This window comes from Sceloporus undulatus, chromosome 4 (genome assembly GCF_019175285.1).
Source record: "Sceloporus undulatus isolate JIND9_A2432 ecotype Alabama chromosome 4, SceUnd_v1.1, whole genome shotgun sequence".
Classification (NCBI taxonomy): Eukaryota; Metazoa; Chordata; class Lepidosauria; order Squamata; family Phrynosomatidae; genus Sceloporus; species Sceloporus undulatus.
In genome coordinates, this window is record NC_056525.1 from 223,952,179 (window position 1) to 223,975,901 (window position 23,723).

General features: G+C 40.2%; 1 protein-coding gene across 7 annotated transcripts in view; it reads left to right on the top strand.

Moving 5' to 3' along the window:
• RIMS2 (regulating synaptic membrane exocytosis 2) overlaps nt 1-23,723 on the top strand; it is a 464,483-nt gene that overhangs the window by 432,194 nt on the left and 8,566 nt on the right. For 6 of the 7 annotated variants that reach the window (XM_042462971.1, XM_042462968.1, XM_042462972.1 and 3 more), the window contains 2 exons: nt 21,355-21,496; nt 23,408-23,520. In XM_042462971.1, the coding sequence (XP_042318905.1) occupies nt 21,355-21,496; nt 23,408-23,520 (255 nt within the window). Of the gene's footprint in view, nt 1-13,961; nt 14,242-21,354; nt 21,497-23,407; nt 23,521-23,723 lie in introns of those variants that run through there. The other variant, XM_042462969.1, reaches the window with a different exon arrangement.

The following is a 23,723-nucleotide window of genomic DNA, read 5'->3' on the forward strand; positions in this document are numbered from 1 at the left end:
TGAAGGGAAATCCACTTCTGTTTTCATTGGAAGGTTTAGGAAGGAAACTGGGAGGGGCAGTGCCCCATTTATTGCATAACTCCTGCTCTTGGAAGGTTATAGAGTGGTTAGTGACTTTTTTGCGCACGCACACACACAAATGCAGTGAGAATTGAGATTGGGGCTGCAGAAATGGCCTTAGAAACCTGAGCCTGCACTTTGCCCAGCCATCTTGTAAGGAAGTAATTCTCAAATGGTGGGGTGGGGAGGCATGAGAGTTGCTCAGGGGGCATGCATATGACTTGGAGGCCATGATTCTTCCTCTTCCCAAACTTTTTATGTGTAAAATTTACATATGCTTTGAGTTAAATACTGAATTTACTTATATAAAACTGTTCTAATTTGAACTGTGTTATCTCCTTATAAAATGTTAAAATATGACATAACGTGCACACTAAATAAACAAAATATTTAATTCATATATTACATCGGGTGAGCGGGCAAGATGTCCACATGTAGATGTAAAGGAGGTTCCAAAGATAAAGAGCTTAAATATCACTGTTGTAAGGACATTGTTTTTTTCAGTTCAGCATGTGAACATTTCAGTTCGAGATTCAGCAGGATTCAACAATTCAATTTTGTATCTTCTATATGAAGCCTTTTTTAATATTTGTCTTTTATCTTTTCAAATATAACTGGTGATATAGTAACATAGCAGAAGACATACTTGAGAGAAATATATTATTAGACGTTTAGGTAGGAGGAGAACCTATGAGAAGGTTTGTTTCCCATAAAGATGGCATATAACCTACATCTGGACTTATTCTGAATTTTGCATACTGATTGAAATTTAGATATAAACTAGATTTGATTCGTTTTTATGATCTATGTGCCAGAATTTACATGTATTAGTGTGTTTTAATCATACCTTCTTCATCATATGTTTTATCGTACTGCCCCAAGAAGGCCATGATTTTAGAGAAAAGGTAGTTTTACACTGAAATTAATACGTTCTCTATTATAATAGTCTGTACAGTGGACTTTCCCTTATGCACTTACAGTTAAAATAAAAGTACATTTTGAGTGTGAAAGCTATGAAATCATTGGATTCTAAAACAGAGCTATAAGGATAATTCAAAAGTAAATTTTTGTAGTAACTGGCATTCAAATGTTGATATCCTGGCCATTATTTAAAGCAATTACCCTAAATCCAATTCCTAATCTGAATTAGAGTGAGTTTGCTGAGTCAGCTTGCTGAGTCAACTCCCATAGGTGTTAAAGATTTATCAGATTCCCACTGATTAAATCAAGTCAACTCTACTTGGGATTGCGAATTAGACCATAATTCTTGTTTGTTAATTACTTTGAAACTCATCTGTAGAGTTAATTTTTCTATTTATAGTACATTTATAATATGCAAGACATTAGAAGGATAAATCAGTAACACAGTATAGGTTGGATCCAGACATCGTCATATGTAAGGCAGACTCATTGAGATCAGTGTACTTTTCTGTTCTTAACCCTTTCCTTCATAACCTCTTACATAGTATGCTAGCATTATGCCAACCAAAGGTGCACTTTACACTCTGCATTTTCAGGGCCATAGTAAAGTCTCCCCGCCCTAGTTACAGGCTTATTTTCATTTACAAAAATGACTGCTTAGGAGTGCAAGTTAATAAACAACAGAAGGCAAATGATAATAAATTACTTGAAAATGTATTGTGCCACACTTGATAAATATTTGGGCCCTAAATATTTACACTGTAAAATGTACGCCTGTGACATCAGCCTCATTCCTACAGCATCAAAGCTATGCATGAATTGTGATGTTTTCTTATTTTATCTTCTCAGCTGTAACAATTAAAGCATGTATATCCTTGGACCCTAAATATTTGCAATGTAAAATATGTGCCTATGACATCAGCCTAGCACTGCTGGTACATCAGAGTTACTTATTATGTTTTGCTACAATACCTCTCCATCAGTACTAGCCAAAGCATTTATGTGTGTAACTTTGATAGGGTACAGGCCAATATACACTAATGTAGCCATAGCAACATCATTGTAAGGATGTTGATAAGAATGGGTTTTTTGGGGGGGAAATTGTAGGGATGAATCGTTCTCAGTAATGTCACTGTGATGCTCGAGTTGTACCCTGTCTCTTCTGTACTATGTTAGAGTTGTTGTTTATGGTCTGAGTCTGGTGAGGTGCATCTGCTGATAATGACTGTTTCCTCAGTAGAACTGGGAGAAGGATGAGCCTTCTTCACCACCACATACTTCTATGCACTCCCAAAACCTACTCCAGAAGACTGGGAAAATGCCTGGTACTTTTTATTTGTTTCTTTTGGACAACATAGGCTGCATCCGCACTGCAGAAATAATCCAGTTTGACCCCACTTTAACGGTCATGGCTCAATGTTATGAGATTCTGGAAACTGTACTTTGTTGGGGCACCAGAGCGGAACTAAAACTTTATGTTGGAAAATCTTGCAAATTTTACAGGATATATAACTTGTCTTAGTATTTGACCCTAAGCCTTGTAGTCTGTGAAGAGCTTCTGCTTTATCTCACCTGTTGTTGTTGTTGTTGTTGTTGCTGTTGTGTGCCTTCAAGTTGTGTGGCTTGGGGGCATGGTGCATCTAAACACCATGTCCCCCAGCCAGCCTCAAGCTGGCTCAAAGGGGCCATCTGTTTCACCTCATAGTCAGAAATTGCATTTCTCAAGTGTCAAGAAACCCTGGGATGAAACAGACAGGCCAAACAAAGCAGGTTCCACCCGCTTTGAAAGCGGGGCATTGAGAGGATGCACACTTCCAAAGTGGGCAGAAACTGGATTGAAGCCACACTCTGAAAAACAGAGCAAAATGAAGCCACAACAGTCTGACTGAGGTGGAAAATGCACACCTCCTACTCTTAAAATCTACCCATCTGCCAATCGGTTGATTCATATAGCTAATGAATAACTTCAGGTATTTCTGGAAATGTATCTGTAGTGATGAATGAGAAGGGTTATGTAGTGTTTATTCAAAATCCATTTTGCGTGACTGAAATAATTTATTTTATTAATGTAGTACACTATGTGAAGTTCTTTGGTGCTTAAGTAAAACCATGATGAAGCTTGACATTTTTGTTCATAGTAGTACTTGTTCTTGAACAAAAAATTAGTTCTGGTTTGTATATTAAGACAGGGAGTATTTGCTGTTCTGATGTCAGCTCTATGTCTTCACCCTGTCATATTTGTTCTGACTGCTGGCACTGAAAAATCATATAAATATGTTTGCCTGTGAAGAATTCTCTGTCCTTTGAAAGATTTATCAGGCTGTGAATGTGCCTCAAACAATTCTTTTAGTCTGGCTCAAAAAACTGTACTTTTATTTTTATTTCATACTCTCTGGTTGTTAGGTTTTCCATTCTGATTTTTACTAAAATTAAAAATGCAATAAAATGTATAAATCAGTTGGATATTAAAACTGAACAGTGCAGCATTAGAATAAAATCACTGCATATCTGCTTAATCTCACTTCTAAATAAATATGTATGTTCAAAAAGTTTGCTTCAGTGGTAAGGCACAAGCTATTTAGTGATTTGCACATCAAAACCATCATCAGCAAAAAAGGATGTCTTAAGAATAACTGGTAGCTCACTGATAAAGTACTGCACATGCTTTACCCAGATATTGACCTATCCTATCCATTTATTTCATTCATATCCTGTCTTTCTCCCAATATAAGACCCACAGTGTTTCATAATATGGATTCAAAAACCAAGCAGTCTAGTAAAACCCGTTTAAAACCATAAAATAAATATCCTATTAAAATAGCATAAAACAATTTACAATAACAACATGGATAGATGTACAGCACCAGGGCTAGACGAACTTTCCACAGAAACTAGTTAAATGCCATCACCTGCTTAAGACAGCAGAGCAGAATGAGGACCAACTTAGCATCTCATGGTGTTCCACAGCCTACAAACAGGCACAGAGAAAGTGTTGTCACATGTCTTCATTGAACATGCCTATGATGCACCCCTTCCTAGAACTGGAAAACCTAAAGATGGTAGTGCATGTGCTGGTAATCTCAAGGCTAGACTTTTGCAATGCACTCTACATTGGGTTACTGTTGTACCAAGTTCAGAAATGTCAGTTGATTAAAAACAAAGCAGCCAGATTGACAGCTGGTACATCTAGGAGTGAGCATATCACACCAACCTTAAAATCACTCCCCTGGCTGCCAGTTAGTTTCTGGACAAAGTACAAAGTATTGGTTATTGTCTTTAAAGCCTAACCTGCTTTGGGTCCAGGTTCCCTGCAGGTTCGCCTCCTCTCTTATAACCTACCCCATATACTCGGGTTCTCTGGGGGACAGCTACTTTAGCTGGCTAGAACTAGACTGGCAACTGTCACCCAGAAGCCATTTTCATCGGCCACCACTAGACCATGGAATTACCTTCTGGGAGAGATCCAGCATCTTAACATGCGGTCTGAATTTAAAACAGTATTAAAAAGCTGTCTCTTCCAGCAAGCCTACCCAGTTCATTTTAAATTATGAATTTTAAGCTGGTATATTTTTAATTTTATGTTGGATGATTTTAATATTCCTATGTTTATGTGTTTTAACTTAATTTTTAAAAATGTTTTATGTGTTTTTTAATCTTATGTTGCACACTGCCTCAAGCCTTGGGGAGTGGCAGCTAAGAAATAAATTTGATGATGACAATGACAACAGTGGTGGGACTGACAGAAAGCTCTTCCTTGAGGATCTCAAAATATGGGCAGATTCATGTAATGAGATACACAGATTTTTGGATAGTCCAGAGTCAAACCATATTCAATCCCATCATTCCCAAGAAAGACTGAAAAAAATGCATGCTTTTTACCCTGATTAGTTACTGTCAACTGTAAAAATTTCTGAGCTTTTATATTGAATCAGGCTGGACCAACAGCCTGATTCAATATAAAAGTTTCTTATGATGCTATACATCTGTATCATTTGACACGCCAAACTAATAATCAATACCAATTGCTACCAATAAGTAAAGTAATCTAGTTTGAGTAGGATGAAGACATGAATGATATTTGCATGGCCTGAATTGCATATGAATGGTAATCAGTTAGAGATAGTAGTCATACCTCAGTCCAAGCTTTTCAGGCTCATTCCAGGGATAAGAATATGAAGGATGATAGAAGGCTGAATGCTATCTTTTAATGCTGAATGCTATCTTATATGTCTCCCAAACAAACCATAAGACCTAAAGACTGTAACTGTGTTAAATAATTTGCATATAAATGCTTACAGTGTCCAGTAATTGACTATATAAACCCAAAAAATGAGAAGAACATATTTGTGCCACACACACTAATAATGCCGAATTGTAAATCTCAAGATGATCATGTCTCAGGATAGGGTTAAAAAGCTTTATAGCTTTCCCCCAGGGGCTATTGTACAATAAATGAATACAGCATACAGCAAACAGAATAAATATTTCATAAAGGTGGGTGAGTTGACAACTCAGACAGTTGTCCTTAGCATGGGGTGGTACAAGTCTAAACCTCTAGCTAGGTATGTACAGCCTAGCTATTCCTAGAATTATGTGCGGGTTGATGTGCTTTCTAGTTCTGCTTTGTTTTTGTTTTGTTTTTTGTAGCTAATGTAGCACATGCTAATATTGTTCATTCGATTTCTTTTGGGCCTGTGAGATTTTCATGCTGGAATGACATGCATCTCTTAGCAAGTTTCTTTTCAACCTGCTTTAGTCTATGCCAGCAGCAGTTACAGAGCAAAATATCACTGATAACCAGATTAAATGACTAAGCAGAGCTTTTCTGAACAATTCTCAAAACTAAACGCATGGGAGATAGAAAGAAGGGGGATGGAGGGGAGAGAGAGAGAGAGAGAGACGTTAAGAAAATACAGTTTGAAAAAAGAGGATTAGCATACCTAAAACAGAAGAAGGCAATATTTACTGGATATTCTGTTATGTGGATTAATATATTTTGGTATTGGATAGATGAGGGTGTATAACACTAGATTCTTCTATTTTATGTGTTTATAAAGTTTTCTTGGTAATCACACCATATAACAACTTTAACAACAGCTCATATTATAGCCTACTGGAGTATAACAGATGGAGCAGTAGGTCTGAGGATACACCAGTTGGTCTTACAGGTCTCTTGTATCCTTGATAATTGCCCTTGCCATCTCTGTTAAATCTCTTGGCAGCTTTTTATGCAGGGCAGCGTAAACAGAGAATGGTAGTTTGTGAGACAAGTAAACATTGTAAATGAAGCTCTGTTTCACCAGAACCTTTATCCTCTGATGTCCTAATTATTAAGAGGTTTATGTGCATAGTACCTTAGAGAGCACTTTGTAGAGATGGCAAAAAACAAACAAACCCCACACCCCAGTCAGTTTGCCTCTTGGTTTCTAGCTCTTACAAACTACAACCAAGAACTGTGTATTACTTCATGCTTGATGCTCTGTCACTGACAATTAGTTTTACCATCATAGTTCTCTCTCCAGGTATGCTACACAAGAATGTTGAAGCGTTTCCTTTGCTACACATTTTTAGGACAGATTTTTTGGTAAGGAGTTTCATTATAAACCACAAATTTGAGGGACTGCAGTAGTCAAAAGGAAGGAGCTGAGATAAACAGAAGTTCTCATACACATTTTCAAACTGGTGTTATCTTGGCTATATATATGAGTGGAATGAAAACTACATGATTTGGAACTTTCTTAGTAATAGTTAAAGGAAACCACTGTGACATTGATAAATGGAACAGAACTATACAAGGGAGGGTATTGAAAAGATAACAAATGTACATGTCTAAATAATAAATGGGAAGGATGCAGAATTACAATTGGGAATTGAAATGTATTGTTCTAAGGTAGCATCTTATGCTGTTTAGTTTTCTTGTTAAAAAAAAAGAAATTGCCAGGTTCTCAAAAAGGTTCTTATTTATGAGCAGGATTTACTCATAAATCCTGCAGTTTGGACAGTCAGGTAGGGTTTGCAAATGATGCAAGTCTGCTTCACATACAACCTGACATTTTTCTTGCACATAGATGATGTCCATCTCAGAAAAGGACTATATGTAAGCACATACAATATGTAGAATGGAGTTGGAACTTTTGTGACAAATACCTAAGTACAACTACAGTTATCTTGGTGCTGCATGCCTTTACATTGTTTCTGACTTATGGTGACCTTAAGCCTCTCATGGAGTCTTCTTGGCAGGATTTATTTGGAGGATGTTTTCCTTTCTCTGAGCCTGAGAGAGTGGAACTTGCCCAAGGTTACCCAGTGGGTTTCCATGGCTGAGTGGGAATTCAAAACACGGTCTCCAGAGTCATGGGGTTCAACAGACCGCTCCTAAGGGGAGGCTCTGTGCCGCCCCTTTCCTTGCCGGATCAGAGCTGCAGCAATTGCATGCCGCAGCCCTGATCTGGCCTTTCCATGGCACAAAAAGAAGCTGCAATAAGCGGCTTCTTTTCACGCTGTGGAAAGAGTGCCCTAGCTGCTGCAGCCATGGCTTTTTGGCGCTCCTTTGGTTGAGCATGCAGCGTGATGCCAGTGTGGGGGTGGCCGGCGTGTGTACACCATGTCCACATGCCACCTGGTCTGTACAGGCTCATAGTCCGGTGCTCATAGTCCACTATATCACACCAGCTTTGTAAACCAAGTGAAATAAGCAGCTGGAAATCTGTTGTAGTGCTTTCGGTTTGCTCTAGTTGGAATATCATGGGATTTAACCCACAGGATGTCAGTGGCTTTAAAGGTCACTAGCAACACCTTGAATGTCTCATGGAACTCATGAGAAGCCAACAGCTTTTCTAACAATGCTGAAGTTCAGTACTGGAAATCAGTAGTCAAAGCAGGGGAAGGTGCTTTTCCTGTCATTGCAAGGTGGCATGCCTCCTCCTGCTTTGAGCATAGCCTCCCACCACATGCAAATAGTTTTAGTCAACAATTCAGCTCCCATATTTTGTACCAAACAAAATTTACAAGTAGACTTCCAATGAGATATATCGTAGAAATTTAATTTAGATATAAATAATGGCATAGATAATTCTGTTCAGGAGTAGTAGCAGCTTTCTTTGACCAGTGACTGGCCCACAAATATTGTTTGTCAGGATTGCTTCTAAACACAGAGAGGGTAAAACACGTTTGCAAAAACACAATTGCTATAGTTCATACACTGAGCACTAACAGATGATGGCAATGAAAAACAAAAGTTCACTTTGAGTAATAGCTATGACGAACGATGGGAGGCTTGAAAGATACAAAGTCAGTTCAGTAGCTACCTTTCTTAGGAGAAAAAAAATGTTCTGTATATAGTATCTCTTTTCATGTTTGATCCTGTGAAATGTAGTAAGTTACTGTGTGCTGTATGTGTTGTCCTTTTGTGTAATGGACTGGATGTTACCATCTCGGGAAAGCTGACTCCTGACTTGAAATAGTGGATTTGAAATGAGACTTCAGCCTGTATTCTGTCAGGGCATCAGACCTATATATTCCAATATTGTATGCCTTTGCCTGTTCCTCTGAGATACTTGGTTAAGTTCTTGAACATCTATGTGGCCATAACAGGGACATTAAAGAATAACTGTGATATGTTACAGAGGAGATGATTCGCTGTGTGTTTCATACAATAAGACCCCAAAGCCACAAAACAATAATGCCTTTATTAGATCAATTAAAAGCCACAAAATATATGACCCAAGCTTTTGAAGCTCCACTGGTGTCTTCATCAGGCAAAGGTGTTGCAAATCTTAGAGGAGAAAGAAAAGTATGATTATGTTGCCAACTAGTTCAGGGAAAGATTTTTCAACAGAGGCCTCACAAGTCCTTTAGGCAGCTGGAATCCAGCTTTGTTGTAAGGAGACGGTAACTATTCTTTCACCCATTTGACCACTCCCCATCTTGCCCTTTGAATGATTCAGGGAGGGCAAGGGTCTAAGCATATATGATGGCTGTCCCTTTTTCCAAGGATCATCTCCTCATCCATGAGCTGTACACTGAAATATATCCATTACTGTGGGACAGGTGGGGCCAGCGCTACTGCTGTAGTATACATCTAAGTCATTTTGTTGCTGCCAGGTCTCTGGAAAATTAAGTGGGTGATTTGCTCACAGTCTGCAAGAGTGACCATGTTCACTACCCTAGCCATTTCCCCATTCCAGGGGTCAACCAAGCATTTATCACAATCATCTCCTAAAGTGTCAGGAAATCTCCACGAGCCTTCAGGAAACTGTAAGGATCCTTAGCCTCCTGGGGCAGACCATCCTCACTGATCCATCACCTGTGCAGAGGTTCTGAGTTCCAGTGAATCTAAACCCAGCCAGGTCATAATCTGCCCATCATGATGGAACTACAGTGGGCTTTATGGCCAAGCGGGGAATCAAACCCTGACCTCCAGAGTTGCAGTCCAACACTCAAACGAGTACTCCAATTTAGCTCTCGGTGTGACATCATACTATCATCTATTTACACCAGAGGAAATCTTATGACATGTTTACATGTAATGTCAACTATCAATCAAAAATTATTTTTACAGCTTAAAATGTTTCCCTCCTATGTTCTATAAAATTAGACAGTTTAATGTGTCATTTCAGGGAAGTCAACATAGGTTAGTTTCTAGATTCAGTGTTAGATCTTGCAGCCATTATGCCAGATTAATCTGTTGTCTGTTGGGTACCTTCACCATCTATAACCAGTGTCTACTTTCCAGGAATAACCCTTCTCTTCCCCCCCCCCCAAAAAAAAAGAATGGAGACAAAACTGGAAAATAGTTTCAAAGTCTTAAATTCCAGGCTCAATTAATTTTAAAATAAGTAGCCTTTAGAAAAGGTTCTTAAGAAAAGAAAATTCAGCCTGGCAACTGCTTAAGGCTAATCTCAGCCACTGAGGGTGCTCTTTGTAGAGAAAATTGCTTTCTAAAATAGCTCTATAGTTAAAACCATTACTATGGGAAACGTAATTATTGGAAAACGATCACTGCTAACTAAGTATATGTAATCACCATTTTAAAATGAGCCGCCTGTAAAATCTTGACTGGGCACATGCTTCTCCATTTTTGGATGCTCAGCACCTAGTAAAGCATTTAGTGTACAGATAGTCAACCCACCCAAATGTTGGACTACAACCCTCTTCACACTGACCTTGCTAGCAGGACAGATGGGAGTTGCAATCCACCAATATCCAGAAGTTTCCAAATTTCCTACAGCTGATTTTGAAAAGCAAAATCAGATGGTTAAAACTGATAGGTTCAAAGAGTAGTAAACCTCTCACCAAAACTCTAGGGCTCAAATGACCTTTCTACCTGTCATCTGCTGCAACAAATTTGCCAGGTACTTCAAGGAAAAAATTGCTTGCATACTCTTATACCTCAACTTGTTACGGAGCCTAGGTGCGCAATACATTATCTGGTCAGTGTTAATGAGATCAGTTTGATACTGTTTGATAGTGGTGATTTGGACAAGATGCTTGAAACAGTTCAGCCTACCATAGGTAAGCTCAACCCTTGCCTATCTTGGCTGATAAAATCTAGCAGGGGTGTACTGACTGGGTGGGTCCAGGGGGTGGTAAATGCCTCACTATGTCCAGAGGACATTTCATTTCCTTGTCCTCTTTGTTATTTTGCACTCATATCATTCACTTGCATTATTTAAAATTCTGATGGAAACTTTTATTGCCTTGAAGGAGCCAGTGATGAGCCCATTCCTGAAGAACTCCCTGGACCCAGCTGTATATGAAAACTACTGCCCGACAGCAAATATCTCCTTTTTGGGCAAGGTGCTGGAGGGTGTGGTGGCTGGACAATTTCAGGAGTTCTTGGAGGAACGAGATTCTCTGGGCCCATTTCAATCTGATTTCTGGTCAGGGTACAGCAGTGAAATGACCTTAGTTGCTTTAATTGATGATCTACTCCAGGGGAAAGACAGGAAGGGTGCTAACTTGCTCACCTGACCAAAAGTTTCCATCAGAATTTTAAATAACGCAAGTGAATGATATGAGTGCAAAATAACAAAGAGGACAAAGAAATGAAAGTAGAGCAAACAGGGCATTTTGATTTTGCAGTTTTCCTTTGTTAGCTTAAAGGCTAGCATTGCAAGAACACCTGTAGAGCATCTGCCATGCTTACCTTTCCTGCTCCAGAACTGACAGGCAGGTAGGAGAAGCTTGGATGCTCGCGTATGGTAGACTCTCCTGCTTTGGAGGTCTTTAAAGAGAGGCTGGATGGCCATCTGTTGGGGGTGCTTTGACTGGACTTGAACTCCATGATTCTGTTATTCTCCCTGAAGATGTTGTGGTGCTTTGAATCACCAGCGCCTAACTGGACTTGTTAAAGGTGTGTGTGTGGGGCGGGGGGAGGGGGTGAATCTCATTGCTACTCAAGGCATTCTCTGGCAGTATTACCTTGGAAATGGCAAGTGGAAATGTTGGGTGTTTCTCCTTGAAGTTATAATTAGGCAAAAGCCAGAGGATGAATTGAGTACTGCTGGCTTAAAGGTGCTCCAGATACCAAATCCCAGATCTCTCCCTGCCAGCCCTTCCCTTAAGGAGGCCACTTTGGGGTACTGGATGGTGCCACTAGCCCAGTGCCCTCTCTCCACTGTTTTTCCCCCCCATTGGGAAAAATATGGTGAGGGGGGCATGCTTGAAGAAAGGGGCTGGCAACTACAGTGTCTGGTAAGGCTACCTCCAAATCATACTGTATATTATTATGCAGCTCAGGAGAAGGCAGTGGCAAACCTCCTCTGAACAAATTTCACCAAGAAACCCCCATGATAGGTTCAACATAGGGTTGTCATAAGTGGAAATTAGAACAAAAACTATTGCTGTTACTGAGAGCCAACATGGTATAGTGGCTTGAGTGTTGGACTACGACTCTGCAGACTAGGATTTGATTCCCCACTTGGCCATAAAACCCTCAGAAGAAGGCAATGGCAAATCTCTGAAGAAATCTTGCCAAAACAACTCATGATAGTGTCACCTTAGGATTGCTGGAAACAAGTTGAATGCACACAATAGGTGTGATGGGGAGTTAGGGATAACGTAGTTTAGTAGATTTTAGGATAGATTTTTAGTATCTATCTACGAGGGTTTTATTGGTGTTCTGTGGTATTGGTTATCTATGTAATTGAGTTGTTGGTCTGTTTGTCTGTTTTTTGATGTTTTATGTTATACAGAGGGATCTTGTAGCGCCTTTGAGACTAACTGAAAAAAGTTGATAGCATGTTTTATGTTATAAAAGTACAGTAAAAAGTATTGTGTATATGTATGTGTGTGTATATAATATAATGTTATGCAAAGGAATCTTATAGCACTTTTGAGATTAACTGAAAAAAAGTGGATAGCATGTTTTATGTTACAAAAGTACAATACAAAGTATTGCGTATATATGTGTGTGTGTATATAATATAATGTGTGTGTATATATTGTGTGCCTTCAGTTTGTTTCCGATGTACGGTGACCCTAAAGCAAACCTCTCGTGGGGTTTTCTTGGCACATACATACATACGGTGGTCCCTTCACATTTGCTAGGTTTAGGGATGAAGGACCCTGTGAATGTGGGGAAAGTGCAAATAAAAAACCAAACACTATTCTTTCTTCTGAAGAACACTTCTCTAGGAATCTCTATGTCCTCCAGTGCACCTCAGTGGTCAGCATCTGACAGAGGTTCATCATAGACTCATGCTGGAGGACCTAGAAATGCCTAGAAAAGCGTTTTCTCTAGGGAACATCTAGGTTTTCCAGCACAACACTATAGTCAACTTCTGGCAGAGTTGCACTGGAGGACCTAGGGATTCCTAGAGAGAACATATTGATCAAAGCTGCGAAAGCCAAAACCGCAAATGAGAAGGACCAACTGTCGTGTGTGTGTGTGTGTGTGTATATATGTGTGTGTGTGTGTGTGTATATATATATATATATATATATATATATATATATATCTTAGTGTGTAGAATCAATATGTAGAGAGATCCTGTGGGACCTTTGGGACTCAGAGAAAGAAAGAAAGCATGAGCTTTCATAGACTTAAGTCTACTTCCTCAGATGTGTTTGTCAACTTTCTCAAGCTCATGATTCCAATCTCTTTCTTTCAGTTAGTATCAAAGGTGCTACAAGATCTCACTACATATACATACATATATAGAGAGAGAGTAAGTTAAGGACAGGCCCCTGTGTTTAGTTAGTAACCAAGGCAAGGCCCGCCCAGCACAATTTGCAAAAAGAACCCCAAAACACCACCTAGTTTTGTCCATCTTGGCCTTGTCCATCAGGTGTGATCCTGAGAAGTCAATAGCTGTTATTTAAACAAAAAGAGGGAAAACTGAAGTTTATTTAATGACAGACAAGGCAACAGATCTCTGAGAAACTAGGAAGGGAAACGTGTGTAAACGTTTTGAAATGTATTTGATGAGTTGTAATACGGTTAGAGAGATAGTGTAGCACCTTTGAGACTAAATAAAGAAGTTGGCAGCATGAGTTTTTCGTAGACCGAATTCTACTTCCTCAGATGCATATGGATCTAAATGCATCTGAGGAAGCAGACTTTGGTCTAGGAAAGCTCCTGCTGCCAGCTTCTTTCTTTCAGTGAGTCTCAGAGGTGCTCCAAGATCTCTCTACATACTGATCCCAGTCTTAATACGGCCATATTATTATTATTATTATTATTAACATTTATTCATAGAGCCCTTTGAAGGCTCCTTTGGGGCAGAGAAGGCTGGGTTTCTCAAGAAGCCTTCATGGATTGCATCAGGAAAACTTTAGCTGGTCTAGAGCCAAAGCCAAGAGTGAGTGACTGAGTGAGTGGCCCTTAGCGCGTTCCCATTGGTTGAGAGGGGCTCCTGGGTGGGACGTCACTCTCCGCGGGGGCCAATCAGCGACCAGCTCCGTGCCCCCCCCCCGCACCGGGGCCTCTTGCAGACCTCCCCCCCCGCGGGGCCGCAAGGGGGCCCCTTCGGGGGGGGGGGGTCCCGGAGCTGTCCGCTGATTGGCCGCCGCGGAGAGTGACGTCCCAAGTTCTAAGACGGCGGGCGGGAATCGCGCTCTGGTTCGAAGCCAGTGGCCCAAGCGTCGCTGTCAGGATGGGTCGGCAGAGCGCGGTCGGGGCCCGCAGGATGGAGCGCTCTCCCAGCTGGAGCAGCCTCTCCGCCTCCTTCGAGGCGCTGGCCGGCTACTTCCCCTGCATGAACTCCCTGGAGGAGGAGGACGAGGAGGAGGAGGAGGACGGCGAGGCCGGGAAGAGAGGTGAGGAAAGGGGCCAAGGTTTCTCCTGAGGGCAGGAGGAGGAGAAGCCCATAGGGAATCATTGCGGGATATTTGCCCGTAGAGGGACATAGGAGACACCCCCAGTTCTCCTACGCTTCTCTATGGCAAGTATTCCCCAGTGACTCCCTATAGACATGTACTCTCCTATGTTTCCTTATAGGCTGGTTGTCTCATGGCTGAGTGGGAATTCGAACCCTGGTCTCTGGAGTACAAAACCCACCAAACAGTGATGATGCCTTTTACTGGACCAACCACAGGGGAAAACTGCGTGCTTGAAATTTTTGAAGCTCCAGTGGCTTCTTTATGAAGCAAAGATGCTATAGATTGTGTGTGTGTGTGTGTGTGTTGTGTGCCTTCACGTCATTTCTGACTTATGACGGACCTGTCATGGTTCCCCCCTCCAAGATTTGTTCAGCGGAGGCTTGCCATTGCCTTCCCTGAGGCTGAGAGAGTGTGACTGGCCCAAGGTCACCCAGTGGGTTTCCTGGCTGAGCTGGGAGTCATAGTCCAGTGCTTAAGCCACTCTGCCACACTGGCTCTCATAGGGAAGAACCATACAAAATCATACCAGAGGGATCAAATTAAGAGGATGTTAGTCCCACCCAAGCTGCATTTTCTCAAGATGTGGCTGTTCCCAGTTCAGGTATTTTTGGAGGGAAGGTCATGCAGGTGCCCCCCCCCTTTTGGCCATGTGTCTACTCCAGGAAATAAAGGATATTTCAGTCCCATTTGCAAGACAAATCCAAGTTGCCCCCCATCTTTTGTGAAGCCATAGGATCTCCTTTGGGACTAACATCATCTCAGTTGCTTGTCTTCTCCTGTCTGATTTTTAACATCTTTGCCTGCTGAAAAATACAGTGAAGCTTTGAAAGCTTGAAACATGACATTTGTACATGTCTTTGACCCAATAACGGAATGGTGAATTTTGGATGTTTTTGCCCTTTGCTACATGGCCAACATGACGACCCCTGAGTATGTTTCTCCAGAGTCATAGTCCAACACTCAAACCACTACATCACATACATGTGAATATAGATAATATGCAGAGAGATCTTGCAGCACCTTTGAGACTAACTGAAAGAAAGAAGTTGGCAGCATGAGTTAGATTTAAGTCTACTTCCTTAGATATGCATGAAGGGCCCCGCACCGGGGCGCATGAAGGGCTCTTCCGGTGCATGGCACACCCACATAAAATGCAGACACACTGTACTACTTTTGACTATGCTGATTAGGTTGATGGGAACTGAAATCCTGACTGTACATCTGGATTATTGTTCCCAAACCTTTCTGGGCTACTACCCTCTTTCCTTTTTGGTGACAATTCTACCCCCCCCCCCCAAATAGATCTTGATATTAAGTACTGCAAATTCAAAACAACCAATCCTGGCTGCTGCTCCTTTTGTCACTCTGGGAGCAGCAACTGATCAGCTGGCAGTGCCCATGCTGACCTTGTGGGAAAGGCCAATGTGGGCAAGAGGCCTCTTGATAATTGCTCAGCCAGCTGCTCAGTTGCTGCTTTCAGATGACCAGGCGCTTCTCCCTGTCATGGAAGGACTCTCAATCCTTTGTCGACGTGGAGAGGGGTGCAGCTGGTGCATATGTAGAGGCCACATACTCTGGACTAGAGACTGGCATAGATGAGAAAAGGGAGATATTTTAACTGCAGGAAACATTCCAAGGCAAAAAAAAAAAAAAAAACTCTTTCCAAAAATTGACCCCAGAGACATGCCTTTCCCACACAACTTCAAGCATTCAACCCCCCCTCCTTTTTTTTCTGCTGTCCTCTTCTATCAGCCTGTCAGATGAAAAAAAGCAGCAGCAGCAGTGCAGCATCAACCTGCCAGCCAAGTCTTGGCAAAGCTCTCAAAGCTGAAGCAGAGCCCCACATTTGAAAGCCCCTATTTGTCACTACTTTGCCCTCACCACTATGTGCTCTAGCTCCTTGCCCCAGTCAGCCAGTCTGTCCCAAATTAGTGCTGCTCATAGCAATGGAAGTAATGCTCAGCATCCAAGCCTTGCAAGAATTTCCCACCCACCACTACTAGCAAAAGACATGGCTAAGAGAGTACAGTCAAATAGGGAGGTGAAGAGTAGGAGACACTACCACACAAGTGATCAGCAAGGCTATGCGGTGATTTTAAGGGAACCTGAAGAGGTGTTTCATACAGCCCTTACCATCATGACCCTTAAAGCTGCTGTTTTCTCTTGTCTGTCTTGCACACCAATACTTTGACTAAGCACCTCCCTGCTGCCCCCCCCTTTCCCCTCAATGTCCTCATGGACCTTTCCACTGCCCTCTGGAGGGGTATATTGCCTACTTTGAGACTCACTGATCTAGACCATTCATAGCCCTGGTGGCACAGTGCTTAAATGCTAGTACTGCAACCACAAGGTTGTGAGTTGGATCCTAGGGCTCCAAGGTTGATTCAGCTTTCCATCAGTGTACCCAGCTTGTTAGGAGCAATTGGCTTACACATTGTAAACCTCTTGGAGAGTGCTGAGTTCATTATGAAGCAGTATAGAAATGTTAATGCTATTGCTATGTTAGCCCACTACTATGTTGATGAATACCCTCCTTGATGTACTTGAATCCTGCTTGCATGGTGTCATCTAGATTAGGACTAATGTTTGGAATGGATCCTTCTTGCCCCAAGGCTTCAAAGCTGTTTGCCATTATTTTTGTTGCTATTTCAGGCTCTCATTCAAAGAAGGTATAGCAATTAAGAACACACATTTTAAATGATATAACTCTCTGAAATCCAGCGTCCACAAATTATGGAAATGCTCATGGGATTATACAGAATTGCTATTAAAATTAACATGCAAACAACATAAAACTGGAGGATTATGATATTAGGATTAGTATTTATTTAGAGTTATGTAAGATTTACTGGCAATTATCTCCTGGTTTTTCTGTTTGTTTATTTGCATGCTTGCTTGCTTGTTTGTGATACTTGACAACAGCTGAATCTCTATATAACAATGAAGACATAAACATTAAAAATACTTGAATGTTTACTCCAGAAGTATGACATCAAGATAGATAGATAATGGTTAATTGAAGTGCAGACAAGCTTTTATTATTTCCCATGCATAATGCGGGACAGTAATACTCTTGTTTTTGCTATTCCAGTTGAGACCTCCTGTTAATTATGTACTGTAATTCGAAAAAACCTTCTTGAGTTGCCTATTGGGGAAACATCCATTAGTTCAGCCTGTTTCTGCTAGAAATAGTCTCATTAAGGACTGAGTGTTACAGCCATCCTGCATCCTGCAACAACTTTTGTTGTTGTTTTGGTCTTCTTCCCAGATTAGGTTATACTTGCAGTGAATTGGTCATCTGAGGTCCAAAAGATACTACAGAGATAATCCAGTTTGAAACTGCTTTAACTACCCTGGCTTGGTGCTAGGGAATCCTGGGGATTGTAGTTTATTGTGGCATCAGAGTGCTCTGGCAGAGAAGTCTGTGTCTCACAAAACTACAGTTTCCAGAATTCCCTAGCATTGAGCCAGGGCAGTGAAAGTGGTCACAAACTGGATTATTTCTGCAGTGTGTTTTGGACCTCAATTATCCTTTTTTTCTCTGTACATTTCCAATTATGGATTTTGCAGCTATACTGCAGCCCAGAGACAAGGATTCATCAGTAATCTCCAAAGGGCATGTTCCTAGGAATGTAATTCTCTTCTTACCAGTAATTTATCTTTTTGAACACTGGAACAGGAGCTTTTGAAAGTTCCTTCTTGCAGTCCAGGTCTTCTTGCTTTGTCTTTTGTCTTTTTTTTTAATCCCATTACTGTTTTCTTCTTGTTGTTGTATTCTTTTTTATTAGAAGATTAGAGGTGGCACATCAGATTGCTATTTGCACTCATTAATGAGCATTAATGCATTAATCAGTGGAAAGATCCACTATAAGCAGACAAAAACATGGAACCATGTGTGGAATAAGCATATGAGTTGGACCTACTGTATCTGAATTCTTTTTTTAAAAATGTAATATTACTTTTGTCTTCTATGCAGACAGAGACTATTTCACTGGTTTTGTATTAAAAAAACATGGTGGTCCCGCACTAAAGAGCTAATCAATTTGCAGACAGACACTTTCAAAGAGATTTTCACTTCCTACTATTTCACAGCCATGTTTACTAGCCAACCCACCCTGCAATATTTAAGAAGCAGCCAAAAAAACTGTCTTAGGCAGTCCATTATTTCCAACCCTACTAGCCTCAGGCAGAATACAACAAACTTGTGCCATATCTTATTTTGAGGTTACTGGGAATTGTTAAGCATTGCATACTTAGTAGTATACTGTGGAGCATATTATGGAAAGAATTTGTGGGAAACATATTAGCATGGGTTTGAATTTCGATTCAGCCATGTAAACCCACTGGGTGACTTTGGGCAAGTCACATTCTCTCAGCCTCAGAGGACGGCAATGGTAAACTGCCTCTGAACAAATCACGCCAAGAAAACTTCACAATAGTTTTGTTGTAAGGTCACCATAATTCAGAAACTATTTCAAGGCACACAACAACAATATATTTTACGTGCAGTTTATGGCTACGTATGAAGTGTATTATGGAGAGGTCCAACAGAACCAACAGGGACATATTCCCCTTGTCCAGTCCATCCACTGATAAAAGGAGTTACTGTCCATAATGAAAGGAGTCTTTTTAGATTAAGTAATTTATCTAATCCAGAAATCGGACATGGTTCAATAATGGAGTTTATTGAGACTTGAATATTGAATACTAACTGGAAATTACTCTTTAGGTGGGTTCTGGGGAGTTTTTCTGTACAGGGGTTGCACCATTCTCTTTTTCCAGGCATGGTGGCATCACCTTTTGTAAAGAGGTGTTCACTGTTATCACCTTCTCAACTGATCTCTCCCTCCCCCTTTTTTATAAGCCAAGAAGAATGAAGATAAAGCACCACATGATATGAGTAATTTTTCCAATGATCCTGTCAACATTGGCAGCCCCCACCCCATACACATCCTCTGGACCATGGGCCTCTGATTCCTATCCATATCCTTAAAAAAATGTGGATAGAAAGTGAGGAAGTATCCATTTTCATTGGATAAGTAGGAGCCAGTGTTGCAACAAATTAACCTGTGTAAACCATCCCAACAGGATGGGAGTTGAGAAGACGTTTCCCAAGTAAATATGTATAGGACACCAGCCTAGATTATCACTGTGCTATTAGCTGGTGTTTGTTTCTCAGTTCAGTTCAAAGGTATGTATTTATCTATCGAAAATGGGTCTATAAGAGTGAGACCCACCAATATGAACCAGTGGTTTGAAAAACAGCTCTGGGTTTTGTGTGTGTGTGTGTGTGTTCACAAAAATACACTTTCCCAGGACAGAGATTAGCCTGACCTTTCTTTTCTTTCCCGTAATTCAAAACTAGTGACAACTGCAAAACTGCTAACATTTTCTTGAAGGAAATAGATACTCTTCTTGTTGAAACCTTTTAGGAATATATATTTAGGACTGTCATGTGAGTCAAAAATATTAAAAGTCACATTACTAGTTGCCTACCCCTGAGTTTAACGGACATGAACTGATGTGGCTCTCCAAGATCTCTTTGGGGACTAGGATTCTGCACTAGTTTCCTACACCTGAGTTTAAGGGACATAAGCAGATGCTACTGCAATGCACCCCACCCATATTTTCCAGTGGCCACTAAATGTCCAGGAAGGGCTGCAGCAACTTTAAGTTGAATCTTGGGGGTATTTTGATAATTGTGCAAGTTTTTTTGTGCAAATTGTGCAAGTGGAGATTTCAGACTTCAACGATGACCAAAAAAGAAAAAAGAAAGAAAGAAAAGAGAGAGACAACAATGATGTAAAATCCAATTAGGCATGCTTTTACATATTCTTGGGTAACAGGTAAGACTTCCTTTAATCAGTGGAGGAAGCAAGTATAAGGCCCAGAGCCTTATTGTTGAGACTGCTAGCAGTCTTCGGTTATGGTTAATCCAGAATAAATAAGATATATGAGTCAAGGTTTCAAGGTAACACCAATGCAGTACTTAGCATGCAATACACTGTATCAGGGAAGCAACATGTTTGGACCTCCTACAGAACAGTGTGTGTCAGAAAACAAGTGCATACGGTGTTCCTGATAAGATCTGTGCAGTTATTTGAAAGTACTTGAAACTGAAGTCTGCACAAGGAAACATGAATTAATTTTTCCATCATTGCAAATACAATTAAAGCTTTAATTACTATTGCAGATTTTGCAATTGATGTGATTGATGGTTCTAGCTTCAGAGGTTTGTCAATAAAGTAACATTGGGCAACATCAAATACGGTGTGAGTAGCTTTCTCATTGAGCGGTAGTATGCCCCCTTCTTCTCCCTCCCTTGTTCCCAATTCTTCTTCAGGAGGGCAGATTATGTGTGAAAAGCTGGAGCAGAGAGTATGAAAGTGAGGGGAGACATGTTATACCAGCATTGTCTTTTCTTCTAGTAGAAAGACATTTGGATACAATCCACTGCTTTTAGATGTTGTGGAGGACATAGAAGAGAAGGCATAAAAACTGAAGAGTTTAAATAGCAAATTTGAATACTATATCTCTTCTTTTGTGTTGTTTTAACCAGCTATGGATGATTCCCTGACAACTGTTATTTTAAATATATCCCAAACTTAAAATTTATGACTAAACCTATTTCTAACTATGTTGCACATTGTGTAATTTTCATTGCGTGTGTTCAAACCAATTATAATGATTACTACAATGGGTGCCATGATACATTATGGCTTAATATTGTTGTTCCAGTATAATTGTTGGAGTGGGAATTGTTATCTAAACATAGCTATTTTCATGCACGCAATACAAATCTGTTTGACTATGAATTTAATGAATTTCACGATTATGTTTCCATGTTTATAGCTAGTGTTGCTGATAAAAAGCAATAGAATATATTTTAAACAGTCGTCACACTCAACTACACATAAATACATCTGTTGTTGTTTTTTTTAAATGTGATCTATTAAAAACCATGTGGCATGAAATAGTTTTATTCTCTTCCAGGTATTTCTGATAATCAGACATCTTATAACTACTAAGCATTTTGTTATATTTCATTAGAAGCAGGTGGCAAAAAGTTAAAGAGCACAGTCCAGAGAAGCACAGAAACTGGGTTGGCCGTGGAGATGAGAAACTGGATGACACGTCAAGCAAGCCGGGAATCTGCTGATGGCAGCATGAATAGTTACAGCTCTGAGGGGAAGTAAGTCTGAGGTGTTTGTTTCTTTTGTTGAATTTTAAGATCAAAATGTTTAAAGAAAAGACCATTAATCCCCCTTCTCCCCTCCCTCACTGGGTGTTTTGTCAAACTGGGCTTTCATGTAGTGAAGCTTTCACCCCCTATATTTTCTGGGTAGATTTAGTCATGGAAGGGATATGCCTGTTATGGGAGGCCCAACAGGAAATACTCAGTCTAGTCCTTTGTGTTCTCTCCCTCTGGGTCCCCAACCCGACAAAAATTCAACCAATTCTGCTGGGAAATACAACGTACAAAGACCTTGTTTCCCAACAGAAATGTGGTCTTGACAGGCTGTCTTGAGCAGAATTCCACTGTGGGCTGGGGGAGCATGTGTCAAATTTGGAAGGTTTGTTGTGAGGTGTGCATCCCCTGAAGTCTTATGAGGGGAGCAATCAATGCACCTCTTCATTCCTGGGAAGCTTTTAGTTCCTACTCTAAAGTCTACCAATACTAGAAAAGGAGGATGTTGTCCAAGGTCCATAGCTTAGCTTAGTCATTAATCAGAGTGGAAACTGCAGTCAAGAAATCAGAAGAAGACTAGAACTGCATCCGCATTGCAGAAATAATGCAGTTTAAGACTGCATTAGCTGTCATGGCTCAGTGCTATTTAATTCTAGGATCCGAACTTTTGTGTGATATTTAACCTTCCCTGTCTGAGAGCTCTGGTGCTAGAACAAACTACAAATCCCAGGATTGGCATTAAAGCTGTGCCAAACAGCATTAATTCTGCAGTATGGATTTGATCCATAATATTTTGGCGTATTTTTTATTTCTTGTGGAGGAGGGCCCCTTTTTCCAGCAAGATGTGACTCAGAATTTGGTTTTCTGATTTGGGGGGAGGGTGTCTGACAGTTCCCCACTTTTGAACTAAAGCATGGCAGGTTATTTAGTGTTGCATTTTGAGGAGACGATTAATAGTTTTCATGTTTCTGGTATGGAGTGCACATCAGCTTTTAGTTACATATCAAATTATACACTAACAAACATACATATATAAAAACCATTCAAGATCCATGACTGGCAAATACTACTGGATAGTGCATGCTAAGCAAAGTCAGACATTCAGTGTGGGCACAATGAAGTCATGTACGTATGTGAGGGAAGTGGTCATCTCATCCCTGCAATTCATGAGATTTTTTTAAAGAATGTGTAATAACCATATCCAGGACAGATTGGACTATTCCACATTAATGCACTGTCATTGCATCAACTCTGAATGTTTGCAAAGTGCTTACATCTTTAAATTTAGCCATAGTTCACATTTGAGTAAAGTTCAAAAGATTTTCATATAGTCCTGAGAAAACAATTCAGTAAGAACATACAACTTTGGTTTCTCAGAAAATGTTTCTTTTGCTCAAACAGTATTTGTCAAGGACAGGTAGTCTTCTTGAAAACTGTAGGATAATTATTAAAAAACTTCATCCTTATTTAAAACAGGCTTTGTTTATGACAGTCAGTATGCTACATAAGACATAAATACATTAGCTTCCAGCATCTTTTACATTTTGTAACAAGCAAAGCCAAAAATTAGGTGTAAGTGTAAGGCACATGATGGAACAAGATCTTTACTATCAAATATAATATGAATAAATGGCAAAGTGATAGGAGTCAAGATTTATATTCTAACAATAATAATTTCCTTTTTGTGATAAAGATGATGACATTTGGAGGGAAATTGGAAAGTTTTTAACTTTGGAATATATGAAAATTGTCTGTGACTGAATATTTTTGAATAACTACAAAATTATTTTGTCCGTGACCCTATTTAGTATATGTAAATGAATGTGTTGTTGTGGGCTGAGTTCATAATACAGTCTATAATTTATTTTACTTTCATATAAATGTGTTATTAAAAATAAGTCTCTTTTCCACCAGTTTGATCTTTCCTGGAGTGCGGTTGGCAGCAGACAGCCAGTTCAGTGATTTTCTCGATGGACTTGGTCCTGCACAACTTGTTGGGCGTCAGACTCTGGCTACTCCTGCAATGGGTAAGAACTCTTGCCATTGTAATTAGCTTCTCAAAACTATACTCACCTGAGACTTAATTGGATTGTTTCAGGACAGGATAGGGAGTGTGGCCCACATATTTCATGCAACCTTGACCCCATTCCTTTTGCAGCTATTTGTGCCCCTTTCCAATATAATAATAATAATAATAATAATAATAATAATAATAATAATAATAATAATA